Source organism: Mauremys mutica, chromosome 21 (genome assembly GCF_020497125.1).
Source record: "Mauremys mutica isolate MM-2020 ecotype Southern chromosome 21, ASM2049712v1, whole genome shotgun sequence".
Taxonomy (NCBI): Eukaryota; Metazoa; Chordata; order Testudines; family Geoemydidae; genus Mauremys; species Mauremys mutica.
The window spans coordinates 22,167,152-22,185,207 of NC_059092.1; the positions used below are offsets into that span (position 1 = coordinate 22,167,152).

Below are 18,056 nucleotides of genomic sequence, written 5' to 3' on the forward strand. Positions count from 1 at the left end.
ATGTATCACACCATCATCTAATATACATATGTCTGTGGATATGGGATGTGCCTTCAGCTTATGGGAACATCTGATATCTTCTAGTAGAGTTTGATAGCCACATCCGACATGCTCTCTTTTTGAGTCTGCTGGATTAATCAACTCTGCACCTGTGTCTTCCTGACAAAGTACACACTTGCCCCAGTCAATAGAGGAATGGGTCTCTCTTGATGGACCTGCTCTTGAACAAGCTAGTCTAAAAGATACATTTGAAGGACCAGTAATAGCCGATAATAATCTAATATCTTTCTCTACTGTGTGCTGTCAATACCACCCAATCACCAAGATGTTTTCACACAACCAAAGTAGCATCTGAAAGAAAAAGAGAAATATGATTAAATTCTGCCAAGACCACGCTGACAATCAAAATTAGTACAAAATGTGTCCTTACGCCAATGTTAAGGTCACGTTGAAGCAAAACCAAGAATACAGCCCTTGTATGTCCAACTGTAAAGCAATGTTCTTTGCCAATGATGGGAATGTTGTTAAAATGGCTGGCACAGCCAACACAGCATGAGTTGGCAATGGCCCCATCTCTGAAAATTGTTATTAAGGCATGCCCTATGGCTGTGACAAGTTTCACGCTTTTATCAAAGCCCAATAAGTCCTTTTTTTTTTTTTGACAAATCTGTATGGCTATATGAATTACCTCCAGCTAGGGAGATGGTGATGTTTATCATTAACCAAAAGGGGCTAATTTATCCCTGGCAATGCTTCTCAGCCTTTAGTATTAGGAAGGAATTTAGCCATTGCAGGGAATTTTTTTCAGCTGATAGCACAATGCCTGCAGGGCAAAGCAGATTTCCTCCTTGGCTAAGTCATTTACTTCTCCCCGAGGTGAGGCCAAGTCAAACAGTGCCATATATGACTTAATGCTTTCTGGGAGCATGAGAAGCAAGCTCTCCTTGTGACAGGGTTATCCTCACTGTTAAATAAATTGGGCCTTATTCCAGTCTAATTTGTCTAGCTTCAGCTTCCCCCTTGGATCTGGTGATACTTTTGTCTGCTAGATTGAAGACTCCTCTGTTCTACATCACTAGTAATTTTTAATTCAAGATGGCATGTTTTTCTGAGCTCTGCTCTAATTCGAACACAGGTTAATCCAGGGACGTCCTATGATCTGTATTGTACAGGGCAGGCTGGGTGTCCACAGTGGACCCTTCTGGCTTTATGACCAGTGTGTTTGTCATGTTGTTGCTCCTTGGTAGCAGCAACGGTTTAGTTATGGCTGCGATCAGCTTTTCAAGACAGCCTTGTTTCTGCTGTAAGTGCAGCGATAAACAACACCAGGCTCCTGCAATAAGGTGGAAGTTGTGTGCTATTAAAATACTGACCAGGCCAAAACTGCCTGATGCCTGATAAATACTGGCTTTTCAAAGCACATTTACAAAAAGGAGGGATTTATTTTTTAAATACACAGGGAAAGTAGTGGGTAGGTGTGTTAATGCCATTTCCAAACTTGGATCCATAAAGAAATATGGATTTAGGGGCAATTCTTTTGGCCTAAGAGACTTCACCAAGATCACACTGCAAGTCAGCAGCAGAGCTAGGAAGCAGTTCAACTAGGTTATCCTTTGCTCCATCTCCTGACTGGAACCTTCCGGAGTGTTCTCTTGTCCTCGCTGGTCTGGTTTTAGCAGTGGTGTCATGTGACAGCGCTGGAATTCCAGTCTCCCATGGGAATGTTTGCTGTACCTCTTTGCATGCTAATAAACAAGCCATTCTGCCAGCACCCAGCCTCGCAGGGAACGCACATTCGTCAAGCTACAGTGAGCAGAGTTGTATTCCACAGATGCCTGTGTTTGAAGGAAAGAACTGTGGAAGATTTTCCTCACGTTTTCAGGCTCCAGCTTCTTTGCTTTCCAGGAGCAAACAGATTTACAAACAAAGCACAGCATTGGATGTTTTTCCCCAAAATTTTATTTCCAGAGATTGAACTTCAATTTCAAGTACAATTTTCCATTCCTGTGCCCTTTCCCCAGATAAAGCAAATGCAGGGGGGAGAAATAAAATACATTTCACTACAGTGATCAGTAAAAAATAAATATAGAACTCCAGGACATCAAGACTTCAGGTCATATTTTAAAAGAGCTGGTACAGATGATTTTCTTCCCCATCAAAGATTCGATCAATAGAGGAGAAATGAAAGAGTTCTGTCCCCACAGTATTCAGGTGGGGATGGACCTAATTCTCTTTAAAATATATTCAGGACTTCAACAATAAAAACCCACACCACAGTTACTTCCTTATAATAAATTACTATGTACATTTGTGATACATCTGCCAATTGAGTGTTCTCTTGTTCACATTTCAATTGCCAGAACAGAACAGCTTCGCAACAGTCTCCGGTCTCGCACCTCACAGCTACAGATGAGCTACAGTCCACTTTGCCATGTGGCTTCTTGCTTGGTGCTTTTACTCTCTCAAACCCATTAGCTGTGCCAACAAAAGATGGTGACATGGAAGCAATGCGTAGCATTGTGTAGTCACAGCATCAGATCAGGTGCCATGTTTAAAAAACACTTGGGAAGAGCCAGAGCACTCTGGGAGTGAAGGCTATGCCTAATGGGAAAGCTGCTGGTTTTCCCCCCAGTTTTGCATGTGTTGGGATAAGGTACCATATGGGTTGATTCCTAGCTACTCTCTCTCCTTGCTCCACTGGGATACTCATGGCCTCATAATGGAGCCATTCTTTGGCTGCAGAGGTTGCAGCAATACACTGCCACTCAAATCAGCCACAGCGGCTATGCCTGAGCTTAGGCTCTCCCTCCTCCAGGGGCTGGGAGAGAGACTAGGGCTCCAACAAGGCATTTCTGAGCACAGCTAGGAAGCCACTGTTCAGCCTGGCTAGTTTTACCCCCTCTAGCCGACAGGACCGAGTTCAGATACTTCTAAGGATGCTGATGCAATCAGAATTAGGGACCCAATGGCTTGAAAACAGTCAAGTGCACCTCTGCTTTGACCCACTGCAACAGCTGCCACATTCTATTCTGCCCGACTAGCACTGGTGAATGCAAGGACTGCTCTATGGGCCCTCCTGGGGTACGCAAGTGACTCGTTTGTCATTTCAAGACTCAAACACAAAGGAGCAGCAATATCAAGGTCTGGCACAGTGAAATGCTGAGCACCTTTCAGTTCCCAGTGAAGTCAGCTGCATCTCCTGGGAGGCGTTCTGTGCCTCGCAGGATCAGGCCTCTAGAGAGGGAGCTTCAAGGTGCAGGACTTGCTTCAGCAGTTCTCAGGAGTCTGCTCCTCCGGGGGCGCACTGTGAAGGTCAGGCTCATTTCCACAACCCGAGAGAAGGTGGGAGGCAGAAGCTAGGTGCTTACATGACCCGCTTTCCCCGACAGCTCACCCTTTGTAAGAACAAGTGTCTGTCAAAAAACTAAGGCAGAAAGAGCTTATCCCACTAGTTTGGGAATTTTCTTTTCAAATCACTCTCAGACTGAATCATTAATCAGAAGGACACCAATGTTAAAACCTAGTTAATCTAATGGTTATTTTAATTAAATTTCTTTATCGGAATGATACTCAGATCATAACTTGTCAATTGAGGCCATAACTTGAACTGTGAGGGCCCGATTTTGGTCTGACACCAGCTTTACCCAGATGTTAGTCTGACTTCAGAGGCGTTACTCCAGATTGACACCACAGCAAAGAGATCAGAATCAGGTCTCAAGTGTTTGTTTTACTGTTTTGTGATAGTCTTTGAAGTAGCTACGCCCAGACTGACGTAGGTGCGTATGTATTTGGTCAATTTCCCTGGTCTGTCATCGAGTGAAGTTTTGAGCCTCAGACTTGTAACCCACAGGGACAGTCCAAGTTATGTCCAGGGAGAGGTTTTCACATTGCCAAGACAATTCACAGTTGGGTAAAGTCCCTTCACCAGCGAAGTTTAGGTAGTGGGCCAAATTCCTACCTCAGTAGGTACAACTCCAGTAAAAGCAACAAAGCTGCACGTGGGCCAAGTTCAGATCTGGTGCAACTCCACAGACTTCAATGTAGTTACACCAGGATCCCAAACATTTAAGAGGTTATTCTTTATCCCTTGGTCTGCAAGACATTTTTCCCTTCTCAGAGGCAGGTGCTTTGTAGTGGGATAGTCAGAACTTTCCTTCCCTCAGCACAGGATTCTCTGAAATGGTAAGGTCCCACTGCAGTGGGATTTTGGTCTGGTACAATGTATGTATGGTTATACGTTTCAGTACAAGATGATCTTGCTAGTCTGATTACTTCTATGTGAGTGTTAGAGTAGTCGGTGGTTACAATTTGTAATCTACAGATCTCACATTTCAATGGGGAGCTGTTCATAATTATCTAAAACAGTCAACACTACTCTAGGTTTTAGGTACACCTGTTTTCCCAGACTCTGATGAGAAGCCAAGGCCCTTGGAGCAGGATAAAAGCCCAGCTACAGTATCTGCAGAAAATATAGGACTAGGTAGTTCAATGTAAGTCACGTGCTTATGTTCAGTTAGTCACTGGCTCTTCTAAACCAACATTTCCTAGCTGTGCCCCTGCACTGTGCCACCTCTAGAAAGGGGCAGAACGTTTTCATCTTTCGTGTAAATGCAAACGCTGTTGCTGAGAAGGTCTGAGAGCAATTTCAAATTGCCCTCAGTGATCCATTAAGAAAAAAGCCATCTGCTCTGCTCTCCTGTGTATTACAAATATACAAATAAACTTACTGTAACTATTTTCATGCCATTTCATTGGGTTAGGACAGGGGAGCCCAACCTACAGGCCACCAGAGCATTTCATAAAGCCCACACCCTGCTTCAACACAATATACTAATGGCCGATTCATTAGCGTTTTGTCGTTTACATCATTTTAGTTTACACAAGTGTGTAAACAGACAATACTGTACATAGAAACAACCTAGCTAAATACATATGAAACAAGCTGGACTTCAAATATAAATCAATACAGGTGCCTTGAAATCTGATTAAAATCTGTCAAATCTGTTTGGCCCACCCAAGGTCGTGCTTAAGTTCCTGTGGCCCTCCCGCATAAGGTTGGGCCCACTGGATCAAGAGGTTAAGCAGCAGTTTTCAAATCAACATCTCAGTGCTTAAGATACCAATCTCAGTGCTTCTGATACTGATCTCAGCCTTCCTGGGCTTCTTCCAGAGCCACAGGCGAGGTTGAGCCTGTGGGGTCGTTAGAGGAACCCCCATCGTGGGTGTCTCCTGCCCTACAACTCTAGAAGAAGCAAATAACTTTGTAAATTCATGATTTTAAGCATAATAAAAATCTGAAAATGAATTTCTCAACTTAAATCCAGACAGTATCTTTTTGTAAGGAATATGTACACTCACATCTACAGCAAACCCTCAAATAGCTGGGAGAGTTTAAATGAAGTTTCCCCATTAACAAGTGTTAAATTTCACGTTAGTTATTACATGTGGTGTCAGAGAGCAGGCACTACATGAACACTTTGAAACACGCAAGGGAACTGCAGGAGCTGCGTTAACACAGATACTTCCTACCACTCCAGTTTGAAAGTGTTATTTGAAGTGACAAGACATCCTGTCGCTGTTACTTTCAAGTATAGATGATTGCAATGATGAAACCTTTAGTAAGGATTAGGCAACTCATGGATGTTAACAGAGGATAAGTCTTCATTTAGGTCACAGGTGTTGCCTTTGGCAGGTTATCATGGTGACACATGAAGCTGTCATCATCTACACGATACCAAGCGTGCAGTTAAACTTTGCAGCTCCACAAGGCAACCGGGAAGAAGATGTAAGTAGATGACCAAACGAGATAGTAGAGAGAGACTATTGAATAGGAAGAGAACAAAACCATCAGGATACCTGCAACAGGAAAATAGCACAGAAAAGTAGGTCAGATACAACTGACAAGGTTAACAAATGTAAATATGCATTTCACGCACTTCCCCAAATCCCTGCCTTTCTGTCACTGAAAGATTTTCTAGCAGGTTTGAGCCTGAAGGATTCTTCTGCTCACTGCTGGAAATAAGTCCTTTTAAAAAACACCAGACACAGGTTGTTTAGTATGATCTGGTCTTCTCTTGCACCTTTCACAGCATGTAACTCTGTGGCAAAAGGAGCCATTGCCACCATGTATAATGTACTTCATGATCTTAAAAGAGAAATATATAATCCATGAAAGTACAAGCTGCCAGAGACACTCTTCTATACACAAGCAAAAGCCTAGTGCCTTCAAGGAGGTTGTGTTAAAGATTGTGACAGTGAACATGGAAAATGATGCTGCTAGAAGCAGATGTAATGCCATTCTCATCTCAGATTCTCTGCTGTGCAGCATACAGCTACTCATCAAAGATTTATCAGTTAAACTGTCTCTTGTCACACTGCCTTCCTGCAGCACTGTGTTCAGTGCAGCTGCCAGCCTGGTGACCTAGTTTCATGACCCCACCTTTGTATACACACAAATTCTGTGCTTCTACCAGTTTCCATGCCATGGCTGTAAGTCAGACAAAATAATTGTCTGGCTGCTTTCATGGCTCCATTTTGGGGTTCTATAAAACAAAACAAGCCACGGTCTGTTATCTGTGGCTGGTAAAACCCCAGAATTAATGTTTCAGGTGGAGATTTATAGAGGTATTGACTGGATATGTTGGAGTACAATCAACTAGCAGGAATACAGCACAGTTCTGAAGACTGAATTCTCTTTTATTCCCTTCTTACTAGACGTTCTTGAGGAAAAGTACTTCAAAAATAGAGCTCACAAAATTACACTGCATAAAACGTCTGTGAATGAAAAATGCAATTGTCCAGTATGAGCCGTTGAGTGTTTTACACCTTCCTCTGAAGCATCTGGTACTGGCCATTCCCAGAGAAAGAAACTGAGCTAAATGGACCATTGATAGGATCTGGCGTGACACTTTCTATGCTTCTGAATCATCCAGGTTTATTTCAGGTAGGAGGGAGCACAACCTAAGAGTTTGATCATAGCAATTGAGAGTTGAGAAACTGGTTCTATTCCTAGTCAAAACATGGCCACTGCGTAATATTACACAAGTGACTTCTGTGCCTCTGCCTGTTTGCTGATCCCTAAAAGCTGAGAAAATGCTCTTCCCCGTTTTGTAGCGTGCATTCACAACGTCTGTGATGACAGGCACTATGGGCCTTCCACGTATTCTTATTTCTGCTTCTCTTAAAGAGGCACACCCTGTAGTCAGGTGAGTAAGAACCCCCTCATGTTTCAAACACATGTTGAAGAACTTGTACACTAGATATCTATTTTAGGTTCACAGTACAAAAAAGAAATGTATATTTTCATACAGCTCCCAAGAACTCTGGTTCACATTAGTTAACATAACATAAGAACATAAGAAAGGCCGTACCGGGTCAGACCAAAGGTCCATCTAGCCCAGTATCTGTCTACCGACAGTGGCCAATGCCAGGTGCCCCAGAGGGAGTGAACCTAACAGGCAATGATCAAGTGATCTCTCTCCTGCCATCCATCTCCATCCTCTGACGAACAGAGGCTAGGGACACCATTCTTACCCATTCTGGCTAATAGCCATTTATGGACTTAGCCACCATGAATTTATCCAGTCCCCTTTTAAACATCGTTATAGTCCTAGCCTTCACAACCTCCTCAGGTAAGGAGTTCCACAAGTTGACTGTGCGCTGCGTGAAGAAGAACTTCCTTTTATTTGTTTTAAACCTGCTGCCTATTAATTTCATTTGGTGACCCCTAGTTCTTGTATTATAGGAATAAGTAAATAACTTTTCCTTATCCACTTTCTCAACATCACTCATGATTTTATATACCTCTATCATGTCCCTCCTTAGTCTTCTCTTTTCCAAGCTGAAGAGTCCTAGCCTCTTTAATCTTTCCTCATATGGGACCCTCTCTAAACCCCTAATCATTTTAGTTGCCCTTTTCTGAACCTTTTCTAGTGCTAGAATATCTTTTTTGAGGTGAGGAGACCACATCTGTACACAGTATTCGAGATGTGGGCGTACCATGGATTTATATAAGGGCAATAATATATTCTCAGTCTTATTCTCTATCCCCTTTTTAATGATACCCAACATCCTGTTTGCTTTTTTGACCGCCTCTGCACACTGCGTGGACATCTTCAGAGAACTGTCCACGATGACGCCAAGATCTTTTTCCTGACTCGTTGTAGCTAAATTAGCCCCCATCATGTTGTATGTATAGTTGGGGTTATTTTTTCCAATGTGCATTACTTTACATTTATCCACATTAAATTTCATTTGCCATTTTGTTGCCCAATCACTTAGTTTTGTGAGATCTTTTTGAAGTTCTTCACAATCTGCTTTGGTCTTAACTATCTTGAGAAGTTTAGTATCATCTGCAAACTTGGTCACCTCACTGTTTACCCCTTTCTCCAGATCATTTATGAATAAATTGAATAGGATTGGTCCTAGGATTGACCCTTGGGGAACACCACTAGTTACCCCTCTCCATTCTGAGAATTTACCATTAATTCCTACCCTTTGTTCCCTGTCCTTTAACCAGTTCTCAATCCATGAAAGGACCTTCCCTTTTATCCCATGACAGCTTGACCCTTTCCGTCAGCTGGCCTGAAGAATGAAGTCAAAGAAGGGACTAGATAATGAAGGGCAAGCACTATGCCCTCACCCCTTGTGTGTATTATCAGAAACAACTGAGCCAAGGTTTTGTGCTGGTTTGTTTTAAAACTTACCCCCTGCATAGACCATCTTTTTCCAGAGCTGGGACTCCAATACTTTGTCATGGGGATAGAAGCCCTGGTCAACCATGAACAGGATCATTATCATGGCCACAATCCGTAGAACCACAAGGTTGCCCCCGGTCAAGAGGTATGTGCCAGTCAGGAGGGAAGAAGCATAGGGACAGGGCAGCCCTCGGTACATGAAAGGGATTCCTACAAGGAAGAGGAAGGAATGGGTGACTTTTCCTTTTCAAATTGCCACAAAGCTATAAGCCAGAGGATTCTGGGAAATAAACAAGAATGCTTGGTTCAGCCCTAAAAAGGGACATGGACAGGTTAACCAAAAATGTGAACAGTTCTTCCCTTGTTTTATTTGTAACACCTGAGATAAGAAAAATGAAAACTTAAAAATCACGTTTCACCATTTACTATGTGTATTTTTCATTTCCCTCAGCTGAAAAACATCAATGACTAGACAGTGGACCAAACTATCTAGGAGTTCATACTGTACCATAGAATATCAGGGTTGGAAGCGACCTCAGGAGGTATCTAGTCCAACCCCCTGCTCAAAGCAGGACCAATTCCCAGACAGATTTTTGCCCCAAATCCCTAAATGGCCCCCTCAAGGATTGAGCTCCCAACCCTGGGTTTAGCAGGCCAATGCTTACTGTGTCCATCACCACAGTATCTCAATGCTGAGAAAAGGCATCACAACCAAAAAAGGGTTATTGCTCGAGGGGAAGGAGGGAGGAAAATTAGCCAATCAGGGCTACATTTGTTTTCTTCTTTCCTCTCTTCTACTCCCCAACAGATTTTTCACCCTCTTGCTTTCCTCTCTTCTACCTTCTCTTTTGTTGCTCTCTCACTCCAGCTATTGGAAGGGAAAATGCAGATGTTCAATGAGTCTTGGAGCACTGGGGAAATCCCAGATGACTGGAGGAAAGCCAATGTTGGGCCAGTTTTAAAAAGGGTAAACAGGCTGACCCAGGTAGTTGTAGGCCTGTCTGCCCAACATCGACCCAGGTAAGATATTGGGGTGGCTGATATGGGACCCTATTAATAAAGAATTAAAAGGAGGTAATGTAATTAATGCAAATCAACATGGGCTTATGGAAAACAGATCCTGTCTCACTAACTTGATATTTTGATGAGACTACTTTTATTAACCAAATTTATAACACTGCTAATGTAATTTACTTACACTTCTGTAAAGCATGTGACCTGGTACTACACAACATTTTAATTCAACAACTAGAGCAATATAAAATGAACATGACACATTCAATGGACTAAAAACTGGCTAATGTATAGTCTCAAAATGTAACTGTAAATGGGGAACCGTCATCAAGTGGGTGTGTTTCCAGTGGGGTCCAACAAGGATTGGTTCTTGGCCCTGCCCCCACATTTTTATCAATAACCTGGGAGAAAACATAGCATCATCACTGATAAAGTTTGCAAATGACACAAAAATTGGGCAAGTAGTAAAGAATGAAGGGGACAGGTCACTGATACAGGTCTGAAAGTTTAATGTGTTGTTAACAACAAAGAGAGACACTAAAGCTGAAAGTCTCTAACACATACACAGCATCTCACCCACACTCTCCCACTAGATCTTCTGCTGGAGTGGGACAGAGAAACCAGGAAACTCCACAAGGAGAACATGGTGGCCCTGCGAGTCTGAACCCTTCCTACTGCTGCCCAGCTGCCAGATGCTGACCTGCTCTCCCTCCTTCCCAGTGGCAGAGATCCATGACTGGGGCCCCCCACACCTCCAAGCACTGTCACACACACAGGTGCCATCACTTGCAGCAGTGGATATGAAATAGAACCAATGAGTCTGTGCTGTTTAGAAACTCACAGGGCACGGATACTTCTCAGCTACAGGAGTTCAAAAAGCAGGACCAGCACTTTTGTCTGATTCCATTTCCTCCCAGCAGGAGGTGCTGCCTGGCCCATGTTAGCAGAGATTAGAACAGAACCTTGAATAAACTCCTACAACTAGAAGGTGAGGTGATGGACTTTTCAGCCTACTTACACTCCCTTATTACTGGCTGTAGCCATGCTCCAGCCCCACGCAGAGAAAGGGAGATCACACACTTACCACTCGAGAAGAAGCACAAGCGGGAAAAGACTGCGAGCACATAGACGATAGCCAGCAAGCCATCCAGGATCCCGTGAGCCTGCAGCAGCAGAGCTGTGGCCAGACCGAATGAAGTGAAGTCAGCAAAGTCATCCAACTTGGCACCTGCAGTGAGTGAGAAGCAGCTGCTCAGCGACCAGCACCACAAATGGCAGGAAGGGGCAGATGGATTTCCCAAGCCCAGCAGTGCTCTTGGGGTGAGTCTAGCATCACCCACTAGGGAACTCCCTGGGCCGGACACAACTAGCACCGTCGCCCCACCACAGCATGTCCCTTACAGAGACTAAAGAGCTACATCCATGCCTTGCTCATGACCCATAGGTGTCTAGACAGGGGGATTTCTGACAGCAGGGGGCTCTTCAGTCCAGCCAAGGCAGAATAAGAGCCAAGAGCTAGGTAAGGTAATAAATGGTATATCTCCAATTATTACCTATCTCCTAGAACTGGAAGGGACCTTAAAAGGTCATTGAGTCTGGCCCCCTGCCTTCACTAGCAGGACCAAGTACTGATTTTGCCCCAGATGGCCCCCTCAAGGATTGAACTCACAACCCTTGGTTTAGCAGGCCAATGCTCAAACCACTGAGCTATCCCTCCCCCAAACTAGCTGGAAGCAGAAGCTAGTTACGCTCAAGTGGAAATAAGGCCCAATTGTGTAACCGTGAAGATAAAGAGGGTGACCAGATGTCCCAATTTTATACGGACAGTCCCGATATTTGGGGCTTTGTCTATTACCCCCCACCCCATCCCGATTTTTCACACTTGCTGGCTGGTCACCCTAATAATGAACCACTGGAAGAACTAAGTAAGGGATGTGTGGGGGGGGTTACTCTCTGGTTTGGGCTCCAGTGAGGCAGGCGATGGCGGGGAAGATGTTCCAGCTTTGGCAGATCGGAAGAGGCTAGTTTTGATCTTTGATTTTACAAATCACTTGGAAGAGTCAGCTAGGCACATTTTAAACTCCCTCCACTTTCTGGTGCAACTCCTTTCACCTCCAGAGAGGTGTGGGCCCCTTACTGAATGAGGGAGGCAACCTAGTGACAGGATGTGGAAAAAGCTAATGTACTCAATGATTTTTTTTGCCTCTGTCTTCACGAACAAGGTCAGCTCCCAGACAGCTGCACTGGGCAGCATAGCATGGGGAGGAGGTGACCAGCCCTCTGTGGAGAAAGAAGTGGTTCAGGACTATTTAGAAAAACTGGATGAGCCCAAGTCCATGGGACTTGATGTGCTGCATCCAAGGGTGCTAAAGGAGTTCACGGATGTGATTGCAGAGCCACTGGCCATTATCTTTGAAAACTCACGGCGATCGGGGAGGTCCTGGATGACTGGAAAAAAGCTAATGTAGTGCCCATCTTTTAAAAAAGGGAAGGAGGAGGATCCGGGGAACTACAGGCCAGTCAGTCTCACCTCAGTCCCTGGAAAAATCATGGAGCATGTCCTCAAGGAATCAATTCTGAAGCACTTAGAGGAGAGGAAAGTGATCAGGAATAGTCAGCATGGATTCACCAAGGGCAAGTCATGCCTGACTAACCTAATTGCCTTCTATGAAGAGATAACTGGCTCTGTGGATGAGGGGAAAACAGTGGATGTGTTATTCCTTGACTTTAGCAAAGCTTTTGATACGGTCTCCCACAGTATTCTTGCCAGCAAGTTAAAGAAGTATAGGCTGGATGAATGGACTATAAGGTGGATAGAAAGCTGGCTAGATCGTCGGGCTCAACGGGTAGTGATCAACAGCTCCATGTCTAGTTGGCAGCCGGTATCAAGCAGTGGGCCCCAAGGGTCGGTCCTGGGGCCAGTTTTGTTCAATATCTTCATTAACGATCTGGAGGATGGTGTGGACTGCACCCTTAGCATGTTTGCAGATGACACTAAACTGGGAGGAGTGGTAGATACGCTGGAGGGTAGGGACAGGATACAGAGGGACCTAGACAAATTAGAGGACTGGGCCAAAAGAAACCTGATGAGGTTCAACAAGGACAAGTGCAGAGTCCTGCATTTAGGACGGAAGAATCCCATGCACTGCTACAGACTAGGTTTCGAATGGCTAGGCAGCAGTTCTGCAGAAAAGGACCTAGGGGTTACAGTGGACGAGAAGCTGGATATGAGTTGACAGTGTGCCCTTGTTGCCAAGGAGGCTAACAGCATTTTGGGCTGTATAAGTAGGGGCACTGCCAGCAGATCGAGGGATGTGATCGTTCCCCTCTACTCGACATTGATGAGGCCTCATCTGTGTCCAGTTTTGGGCCCCACACTACAAGAAGGATGTGGAAAAATTGGAAAGAGTCCAGCAGAGGGCAACAAAATTGATTAGGGGGCTGGAGCACATGACTTATGAGGAGAGGCTGAGGGAACTGGGATTGTTTAGTCTGTAGAAGAGAAGAATGAGGGGGGATTTGATAGCTGCTTTCAACTACCTGAAAGGAGGTTCCAAAGATCGTGGGTCTAGACTGTTCTCAGTGGTAGCAGATGACAGAACAAGGAGCAATGGCCTCAAGTTGCAGTGGGGGAGGTTTAGGTTAGATATTAGGAAACACTATTTCACTAGGAGGGTGGTGAAGCACTGGATTGGGTTCCCTAGGGAGGTGGTGGAATCTCCTTCCTTAGAGGTTTTTAAGGTCAGGCTTGACAAAGCCCTGGCTGGGATGATTTAGTTGGAAATTGGTCCTGCTTTGAGCAGGGGGTTGGACTAGATACCTCCTGAGGTTCCTTCCAACCCTGATATTCTATGATCCAGGTGAAGGTGGTTGAGGCTTAACAGTGGGGTCTGGGTGTGAGGAGCTCAGTGGGAGGGTCCAGATGCTGGGGGAGTGGGGCTCAGTGGCATGGGGATCCAGGTGCAGCTGGTTGGGGCTCAGTAGGGTGGGGATCCGGATGTGGGTGGCTCATTGGGTTGGTTTAGGTGCAGGGGGAGTGGGACCCTGAAGACCCTTTCTTTTAAAATTGGCACCTTCTTCTATGCTCCCTGGGTGTATCAGAGCCTCATCTGCCAACTTCACTGACTAAAATAAATGTTGTTGGTTTTATTCCCATTGGCCCCGGAGAGCCAAGCTACAGCAGAGGGAGCAAGAGTCGGTTCTGGCCTGTGAACCGTCAGAACCGTTAACTCCCCGAGCCTTATGGTACAACCTAGCTTGACTCCTGGTTCCCAAAGGCACCTTGCAGGGCTGCCAGTTAGAAAAATGCTGCTTATAAACCAAGCGCACCTGATCTTGAGTCACTGAGAGACAACAAACCTGGAGAGCACCACAAAGCCTTTTTCCTATGAGGCAGCAGGGCCAGAGGCCGAGCTGCTCAGATGGAAGCAGTGTCCCAGCTCAACTCTAAGCAAACTGCTCCAGTCCCAAACATGGACTTACCCTGGCTACATGCACAGGAACACTCCTACATGGGGCACAGAGAGTCGATCACAGAGAAACAACCTGGGAATGTCCAGGGGCCTGGATGTATAGTCCTTGCACTCCCAAGGCCCCTTCGGTGTTGCCATGGGCCTATCGTTCACACCAGTCCAACACAGGTGTGCAGTGCCACCATTCGGATACTCACTTTGCACTTGTGTAAATGACTCCCCCAAGTGCAGGGCAATGGTGAACCTGAGCCCAGTGACTGCAGTGGAGGCTTAGGGTGGGCTAAAAACGTAGCACTGGGCCCCAGATCCCTGTTCATCTCATGAACTTCTCTTTTGGATACTGTATTTAGCCCTCTGCCCTTGCAAGGCTGATCCTGTGTTCACATATTCCTGTGGCAATGCAGGTCTGGGAAACCTAGGACCACACCATATATGCGCTCTTCGCTCTGCTCTGAAGGATGATAACAGATGAAGCCGGACTGCACAGGAAATTTGGATCAAATATACAATTTCTCTCTGCCTCCAAGCAGACTCTCCCACTAGCATGCTGCATGAGCTGATGTAGAGCAATCGATATTATGGCCCAAATAGCTGGGTGGGAAAAAAACAGGTGGCAATAGAAAACCAAGGGAGGTTCCTCTCAGTTTCCCCACCAGATCATGTATAGGTTATCCACGGAAGCTGCCTCCCTGCAGAATTAGAAGGGTTTTAAACCCACCCACTGGCAAAACTCACCACTCCCAGTGTTTCACACAGATCTTGGGCCAAGCCAGAAGGGCTCTTTGCAGTCAGTCTGATGGTGGAAGATGAATGGAGAGCTCCCATCCACATATGTGGATCCCCACTGGAAGTGGAACAGTGCAGCAGAGGCCTCCATTCTACAGCCTCTGGACAGGGATGCAGTACGTTTCCTCTGTCCACAGGCAAGGGTTGAGGCCTATGTTATTTTCCCCACACACACATGGAATTTGCTCCCCACCTGTGTTTTTCATATCTACAGGTCAAACTGATATGGTTGTTTTAGTGCTTCCTAACGGCCTCTCTGCAGTGCCACCATTCACGAGAACTACTGGAGAAAACTGCTGCTGCTGCCTGGCTACCAGGGGAGGCACAACGTTTAATGGCTATTGAGCTTGGGTCTTTAATTTGCAACCAGTGCAGTGGGGAGGAGGGGGGTAGCAATACAGTCTGTGGGCTAATTTTATCCTTAGGCGCAGTTTATCCTGCCCATCAGGGATGAGTGGACCTGGTATGTCTCGTTTGTTCATTATGTAGATGGACATTGCCTGTCTCACAGCCTGAGTAACAGGCCTAGTATTCTGAGCTTCTAGAGGAGGACAAGATGGAACTCACCCAGGGCTGAGCAAGCATTCAGTTGCCTAGCAACCGCTCCATCAGCTAGGTCAAGCAGGAATCCAATCAGGAGCAGCCAGCAAGCACAGTGGTATTGCCTAGAGGAAAAGAGCAAGGGAAGGACATTAGTGTCTCCATGGCTACGTCAGGTTCTGAGGTTTTTAACAGGTAACAAGAGCATTAATCTTCAGGGTTGCTGGGAGACACCCTGTGAAGCTGGAATGTGCATGGCTCTGCATCAGTGCAGGAGCCTGAAACCAGAGCTCACTCCCAGATGTTGTGTTACGCCTCTGCCTTTCCCACCTCCCAGGCCATAGCTCCCCGAGGGGCCAGGCCTGCACCTCCTGGTGCCTTGTTCACACAGGCTCTCCGGAAAGGGAAGCAGCACTTACAGTGGAGGAGCAAATTCCACTCTGTGATGTGGGGGAGACAAAAGTCCTGGCCCATACACGTGCCACTTGCTCAGCCTTGGAGGAAGGTGACTTGATTGACCTTGACCACAGGCAGGGGCTGATGGGCTTCAATAGGGAATCAGGTACAGTCCTCCCCCCTTAGAGGATAATCACACAGGAGAGGAGGAGGAGGAGGGAAGTCAGTAGTGTGTCTGGGATGCCATGGCCTTGACCAAACCAGATTAACGTGCATAAGAGCTTCACAGGGAGGTCAAGCAGCCAAAACAAATTTGGTAGACCAGTGTTCTAAGATGCCTCAGCAGAGGTGCAATCATTTTTGCAGTGCAAAATAAGTCCCTCCCCAACTCTCCTGTTGATGTCCCCCTCAATGTGCCTATGGATCTCCTGCATTGTCATTCCAAGGGCCCCTCCATTTTTATTCAAGTTGTGCCTCTGTCCCTCCCGGGTGTAAAAGGAGGACAGAATTTGGTCCAACTGAACAACAGGATGCTGACTAGCAGTACAGTGCTGCGGCCTCCTGTGCTCTGCGAGTTACTGTAAGACCTGGCCAAGGCACGACTCATGAGCGGTGGGTAGAATAGGCGCAGCCTCCCCTAGAGCAGCCGTTGCCGCCGGACCCTGCTTGCGGGTTTGGTGGGGAAGTTTTTGCTTGTATGATGCCCCATGCAGGTTCCGGGTCAACGGGATGTGCTACTCAGCTTCCTGGGTTCATCAGTAACTCGCTGGACTCCAGGGAGATTACTGACAAACCTAGTACACATACTGCCTCTCAGCTGCCCCTGAAGCTGCATGGGGCATTGCAAAAGCTCAGGTTCGTCTTCTGGAAGAGAGAAGAAGAGAAGAGCTTTTGACTTTTCCCGCAGGGCAGCCTGGGGTCTCTGGGGGCAGCTCTAGCCAGCTCAGGGCTCCTCTAAGTAGGTGGGGCTGGCCTGGGGCTCCTCTGGTGAGGGGGTGGGGGCAGGGTGGTCTCGGAGCTCTGGCCACGGAGGGGGGCAAGGGGAAGGGGTGGAGTGGGGGCTAGCCTCCCCAAAGTGGGGCTCCATCCGCCACCCATGGCATCACTGCTTTCATAAGCACCGCCTCTTAATTCCTGTGCGCCAGGCACATCCCTTAGGCTGCTGTAGTACAGCTCCATTTGGTTGCTGTGAACGGGTACAAGGTGGTATCCACACGGCAACAGAATCCCTGTCCTTCAAGGAGTATCAGTTCATCCATCATCCCCATGGACCTAATTTGTTGTTCACTTCACCTTGAGGGAGAAAGAGTGAGCATCTCTCGTCCAAACCGAGTTAATACATTTCCCTGCAGGTATTCGATGATCACAGAGGTTCCTAGATATGATTCATAAAAAGGGCTGTACCAAATTCATGGCCATGAAAAACAAGTCATGCACCATGAAATCTGGTCTCCTGCGTGAAAACTGGCTATTGTGTGTGTGTGGGAGGTCACGGTATTGCCACCCTTCCGTCTGCGCTGCCTTCAGAGGTGGGTGGATGGAGAGCGGTGGCTGCTGGCTGGGCACCCAGCTCTGAAAGCAGTGCTGCTGCTGATAGCACCGCAAAAGAGTGCTGCCCTTATCTCTGTGCTTCTGTTGGCAGCGGCGCTACCTTCAGAGCGGGGTGCCTGGCCAGTGGCCGCCACTGCCCACATGCCCACCCTACAATAGTCTTGAGACCCCTTTTGGGTCAGGACCTCCAGTTTGAGAAATGGGATATTTGGGTGCAGACCCAAAATTGTATGGTTTCATACCACTTAGAAACAACAGTAACGGATGCTACAGAAATATCCCCAAATTAGGTCCTGGGGTGTCCTATTCTGTTCTTTCTTGCACAATTTTTGTTTGCACCATGGATCAAAATGTTTGTACTGTAATTTCATCGTTTTCACTACACTGCACACCACCAACTCCTGGCAGTTTGCAGTACCAGCCAGGCTAGAACTCGGCTTCTCCATGTACGAAAGCAGAGTCTGCTACCACCTGAGCTAAGTGCCAAATAACAAAATGTTTCTATTGACTTTACAGACTACTTTTTTGTTTAAAAAATGCCCAAGCCTAAATTTTGGGGCTATATTGCTTGGCATCTCCCTTCCCCCCTCACTTTAACATT

The 18,056-nt window shown here is 46.3% G+C and overlaps 1 protein-coding gene across 8 annotated transcripts in view; it reads right to left on the reverse strand.

The window, feature by feature from the left end:
* Positions 1-1,941: 1,941 nt before the first annotated feature.
* The window catches only part of TMEM269 (transmembrane protein 269), a 35,987-nt gene continuing 19,872 nt past the window's right edge, over positions 1,942-18,056 (reverse strand). For all 8 annotated transcript variants that reach the window (XM_044996412.1, XM_044996408.1, XM_044996414.1 and 5 more), the window contains 4 exons: positions 15,536-15,633; positions 10,795-10,938; positions 8,706-8,906; positions 1,942-5,856 (listed from right to left, as the gene is read on the reverse strand). In XM_044996412.1, the coding sequence (XP_044852347.1) occupies positions 5,747-5,856; positions 8,706-8,906; positions 10,795-10,938; positions 15,536-15,633 (553 nt within the window). In that variant the 3' untranslated portion in view covers positions 1,942-5,746. The remainder of the gene's footprint in view (positions 5,857-8,705; positions 8,907-10,794; positions 10,939-15,535; positions 15,634-18,056) is intronic.